This window comes from Myxocyprinus asiaticus, chromosome 7, assembly GCF_019703515.2.
Source record: "Myxocyprinus asiaticus isolate MX2 ecotype Aquarium Trade chromosome 7, UBuf_Myxa_2, whole genome shotgun sequence".
NCBI lineage: Eukaryota > Metazoa > Chordata > Actinopteri > Cypriniformes > Catostomidae > Myxocyprinus > Myxocyprinus asiaticus.
The window spans coordinates 30,025,734-30,031,733 of NC_059350.1; the positions used below are offsets into that span (position 1 = coordinate 30,025,734).

Below are 6,000 nucleotides of genomic sequence, written 5' to 3' on the forward strand. Positions count from 1 at the left end.
CCAGTGCAATAAAATGACAACTATCCTGGATGGACAGAAAGACCAAATTGGGAGGAAATTGATTCCTCCAATGAAGATATATATGAGGAGATGAATGATGAGCCATGCTCTGGGATGTAAGTGCTAGCCTAAGCTCTCCCCAGTGATGGCCCTCTATGTTACACAAATTAACTGGGTCGAAGATCTTTTGTCAACGGGATCTTTGAAAGAAAATAACTTTTTAGTGTTGGGTTACTTCAACTGTTTTTGATGTCTTTGATATATTTACTGATTTTGATCTTTCTGCTGTTATATCCATGTGCTGTTATGCTACTCTAATCAAAATGTTAGGATTTTGAATAGTGTTTCCTGTTATATTCTACATAACTGTGAAACCACGGGCAAGTGCTGAACCATTTACATGCTCATGCTTATAACACAATATTCTCTTTCTTGAGTGTAGGGTTGAGGGAGACATGATCTTTTACTCCTCTCTTGTTAAGCGTAGGGGGAGATGTTTGGTCCTGATGCTCCACAGGAGTGCTGTTCCATGATCTGGTCATGGATAAGAGAGACTGTGTGACCTAAAATTGGTCAATAGAAAGTGATGGGTGAAGGGACTGGATTGTGAAGTAGCACTCTTGAATTAAGCTAAGTTAGTGGGACTTTGTAGAAGTCCCAAAGGGAGGAATATATGGAATATTTTCATTTAATCATTCAGTTAATCCATTTTGATAACTGAATTAATATGTATGCAATATGCAATGATCTAAAAATGTGTAATCAATGTACTATGAATAACTGCATTATGAATGTTATTCAATATGTTAGATATTTAATCATTCATTTATTGATTTAATTATCATTTATTCAGTTTAATAATCAAAGTGCAAATCAATGGAAAAATACAACTTAACTTCTCTATGGAGAATTACAGCCTCTCTCTCTGTATGTCTCTGTATGACCTTTTCTGTGAATAACCCAGAAGGAGATGTGTGTGTCGATACTAAAAGGATGATCTAATGTTTTAATTAGAGCAGAATCAGGCACAACCCGGTGCCTGAAATATGCAGATAATATATGTGCGTTAATTAGTGCTAGAAACTAGATGAAACGAATGTGTGTGTAATAATACTGGAGAGATGGGTGTGTGTTGAGGATCAAACACCTCCTGTTGCAGCACACACATTCCTCAATCTTACAGGGATGTTTTGTGTAACCAACGACTGTAATAAGGGAAATCATTTAATATACTAATTAAATTAATGCAGAAAGTAATGATTGTTAGTCAATATAAAATATGTAACCATATGAAGTGATTACAGTGTGTTTTTTGCATATAAAATGAAATAGTCATGCTTTTGCCACCATTGAAGCAAGTTGGGTCAGGATGACCAGCTAGAAGGGAGACAGTGGTGACGAAACTAGGGGGGCATAAGATGATTTTATTGGATGAAGAGGTCATCGCCCAAAGAGATAAGGTGAACAGAAACTGTATAAAATATGCATGTTCTAAAGTGTAATTTTGGATGCTCCATGGACCACCTCGGCTTTGTTACTCTGTAATAAAAGTCTATTTTTCCAATCAGAACTTTGCGTCCCTGAGAAATCTTTGACTCGACAGCGCTTTGATTGCTGTTTTGGGGAATCTGCCACGACACTTGCCACAGTCGTCTTTTGCTTGCTCACTGGGGGTCTAAATACAAATTTTATTTACTTACTTATTTATTTTAAGGCACAATGTACAATCACATTTTTATCAAACCGCACAATGTTTTTAAGACAATACAGATATTACAGCTTAATTTTCTGTTAAAGCATAATTTTCTGAAAAGCTGCTTTGAAACAATGTTGAAAAACGCTATACAAATAAAAATGACTTGACTTGAGAGCAATCAAATATTCCAGACCTTTCTGCTAAGGAAACACTTATAAGCATCTAAACTACAATACACTTTAATCGCCACTCTCTTATAGACAGGACTATATAAAAAGATAATGGTATACATCTGGATAAGTCACTTCAGTTCAAATGTTTATGTTCTTTGAGACAAGATGTTGACTCATAGCCTTATTTAAAGCACCCAGTAATAACATCTCATTGTTTATTTTCAGTTTCTGCATATGTCTTATTTGTTCTGTTTAAAGCTGCACTATGTAAGATTTTTTGGTTAAAAATTAACAAATTGCCATTATTGATTGAGTACATAAACAACCAGTGTTCAAAACAATGTCCTTACCTAATCCCGATTCACTACAGTAAGCCTATAAAAATGGTCAAGTCTCATTTATTTATAAAGCACTTACAAACTACACTGTAGCACCAAAGTGCTGTACATTGAAAATAAAATATAAAAACAACTTTGTATTATTTGTATTTTGAACTGTCAGGTTCGATTTGGCATGAAATCATTGGCTTATGATGTACATCCTTGCATCATTACGTCATGTCCGTGAACTTAAAAAAGAAGAACCGGCTGTCTCGTTCCCATGTAAACAGTAGATGGTGGTAATGCACTGTTTTAGTTTGCAATAACAGCCATCAAAAAGAAGAAAGAAACTACAGTTCAGTCAGTCACACTCACACAGTTCAGGAAAGCAATCTGGATGGATGTTTTTCTGTTATCCGTTTGGTGAAGTTGTTTACCTGCTATAATGCTTGGATATGTTGTCTGGTAGAGTTGTTGAAGCTAATATTGCTTGTCATGCTTGTATGAATCAAACAATGATCATGTGTTAACCAATCACACTATATTGCATTTTTAAGCATATTATTTTCATGTTTAATAAAGTATATTTTATCCCCATCATTACTGAATCCTTGTTTTATGTTTTTAGTTTACTGTGTTATTGTGAGAATTGCATAGACATACTATTGTAGTATTACAGTTCACTTGCATTATCAACTGAGGCTGTACAATATAATGTTACAGTAATAAAGTCTTCCATTGAACTCGTGTCAGCCATATCATGAGCATCACCTCTTAAATTGATAAGTGTAGTTCAATAATAGTAGACAAAACCCTTGAAAAATTATATTAAAATATACTGGTAATGATTGAGTCCCCTGTTCTCTATGTAAAAGCGCTTTGACTGTAGTGTCAGAAAAGTGCTATAAGTGTAAAATGTATTCATTCAAAATATGTGAATACGAGTGTTGTTTATCTTCATCAAAGCAAGTAATATTTAAGTTTTAAATGTTTAATCATATAACATCATATCAACATGAAAATAGCATGTTATGATTCCGGCTCTGAATATCTCCAGTCATGATCACACACAGGCAAAGCTCAAATCATGAGATTCGTCCTCCAGAAGGGCAGTGTTGAAACACGATACATGTAAAGCGTTCATCCACAAATTGCTTGCAATTTTAAGTTTCAAACAGAGATGTTGCTAGAAAGCACAAAGTTACGTAGTGCAGCTTCAAGCTATACTCGCGCTAGTCATTTTGTTTTGACAGTTCTTGTTTATGTCCTTAAAATGGTCTACAGGTATTGAGGGTCCATAAAATTAGACTGCCATCTAGTGGTAGCTGCTTTGCTTACACAAAGATATGTGTGGATGCTTAGATATTTGTGTGTGGATCACGCAAGGCAAAACCGGCAGAAAGGAAGTCTCAAAATTCAAATTAATCAAACAGAATAGATACCAAAAAAAAAAAAAACATCTGTGAATGCTGATGTTCCAAATCAAGTTACGCATGCAACTTGATCCAAAAATAAACATTCAGTGCTTCACAAGAACATTTTGTGTTTGATTTGGAACATCTCCCTTTGATTGCAGACACAAATTGTGATATATTTGTACAAAAGAGAACATTTGCATCCACAAATATGTCTCTACTTGTACAAATCGTAGTACATTCATTTAATGATACATTTCACAGACACAAGTTGAAATGCATTTATTTGAGGGTTGTTATTAGATATTTGGAATTTTGTAATTATCGGATGATTTTTTCTTAGGGCTGCGAGGGCGCTGAGAATCACCTGCTTGCATGTTAAGCATCTGAGACACGTAAACGACCAGTCACGGTTGTTTGTTTTTTTTGTTACGTGCCATCGTGTTACTATAATAACTGACCTGTGTGCAACACAGTCTCATTTAAACGGTCCGCATATCAGAGCCACCATAGATGCGCCTGAGCTCATAAAGTATCCACTCGCACATTCAGTGCCTCGCAAGACCATTTTGTGTTTGATTTAGAACATCTCTTTTTGGTTGCATACATAAATATGGTTGTGTTCACAAATGTGTCTCTATTTCTACACATCGTTGAACATTCATTTAATTCTGAATTTCACAGACACAAGTTGAAAGGTATTTGTTTGTGGATTGTAAGATACATTTGCAACATATATCAAATTGATGAATAAGTATGCACGACTTTGTTAAGAATTTTGAGACTAATATAATCCCATAGTTTTGACCAAGGAGTCCTTTACTTCAATGGCAATTCAAAAGTAGTTTTTGTCCTTCCAAAAACAGATGATGTATACAAATAGTTATGTCTTTAATAATTAATTAAAACATTTTATTTATCATAAAATATTTGTATACAACATAAAACATTTTATTAGTTAAGGTTAAGAAAAGAAAATTGAGGGAATATGATGTAACCTTGCCAACAAAATATTGTTGTCTCAACCACAACATAAAGTAAAACTGAGTTACCAACTAAAATTTAATGATAATAATTGATTAAATGTATGTTCAATTTCATTATTTAACTGTATGATTAAATTAAATGTATGCATTTTAAAGAGAATATTTGCCTTTAGATTTTGACGAATCTTATAAAAGGAACTTTAAAATTGGTTAAAAGTTTCATTGTAATTGATTTGGCTATGAAAATGTTTAGAAGCGGGATAGAAACAAATTCTTAATATATAAATGTAATCCTTTGAATTATAGTGTATTTCTGTGTTTTGGTAGTGACAAATTTTAGAAGAGGAAAAACATCCCCCACCCCAAAAAAGTTAAAAAAAAAAAAAAAAAAGAAAAAAAAAATAGAATATGAAAACTGACTGAACTTTTACTAGTTATGTGTACCTACTGTAAGATATGGTACAATATCTATATGAACAAAGATTTTTTTTTTTTTTTTTTACTTTAAAAACATCTTCAACTCTGAGTTAGAACCAATTTGGTAGAATGGTCCATACAGTCTAAAAAACAACAACAACATCATCAAAATACATTTGAAAAGGCAAGTCCTCTGCAGGTTTATGAAAAACATTTGGAAACTGCAGTGTAACGTGTCACACAATATAAGAATATAGAGAGCTTACTGTGTGCAAGAGTACACAGAGCAATGCAGGAAATCTCACACCTCCCATTGTATCAGTTGGAGAATGAGCAGAAGTCTGGACAAACACAATGCAGGGACAAAAGATAATAATAAGTTTGGTAAATGCATGCTTGTCAAATAATTAAAATCCTTCTTTTGTTAAACATTTTAATAGACAAAACAAATGCACAAATAGACAAAAAATAGCATATATACATATATCATCCCAAATACAGCTGTTGAACACGATATATTTCATTTTGTCAAAGACACCTGACTTAAACAAGTGGCCTATAAGAGAAAAGATGAGGAGCAGCTGAAAAAGGCAACACTCACCGTTTTTAGATCCGTTTTACTACGTATTCTAAACAGTTGAACATGGAGAGAGCATATGACCAGAGAGCACAGAACTCCAGGGTTTTCACTGACTGACAAAGAAAATTACAGGAAAGCTTATCAGGGACAGTCCCTTTCCTTCCTGTGATTTCAATCGCTATGAGTCAGTGATCAGCGGTAAGCAAAGTTAGACAGACCAATAATATAAGAGCAACCACATAGTTAATATACATTCATTCTGAAGAGGTAGAATAAAAAAAAATTTTTTTTTTTTAAAAAAACAAGCAGTGGGAAACAATTGGCTGGTGGAAGAGAGATAAACAACCACATAGTGAGTGGTGGTAGGTTTAATGTGGCAGACTAAAGCCCTGTTCACACCGCCACCAACAAGC

The 6,000-nt window shown here is 33.9% G+C and overlaps 1 protein-coding gene across 1 annotated transcript in view; it reads right to left on the reverse strand.

Moving 5' to 3' along the window:
• si:ch211-145b13.6 (erythroblast NAD(P)(+)--arginine ADP-ribosyltransferase) overlaps nt 1–5,753 on the reverse strand; it is a 70,931-nt gene extending 65,178 nt beyond the window's left edge. Inside the window, exons 1-2 of the mRNA XM_051702566.1 lie at nt 5,609–5,753; nt 5,274–5,348 (exon numbers count right to left, since the gene is read on the reverse strand). Coding sequence (XP_051558526.1) covers nt 5,274–5,321 — 48 coding nt within the window. The 5' untranslated portion in view covers nt 5,322–5,348; nt 5,609–5,753. The remainder of the gene's footprint in view (nt 1–5,273; nt 5,349–5,608) is intronic.
• Nucleotides 5,754–6,000: the final 247 nt, after the last annotated feature.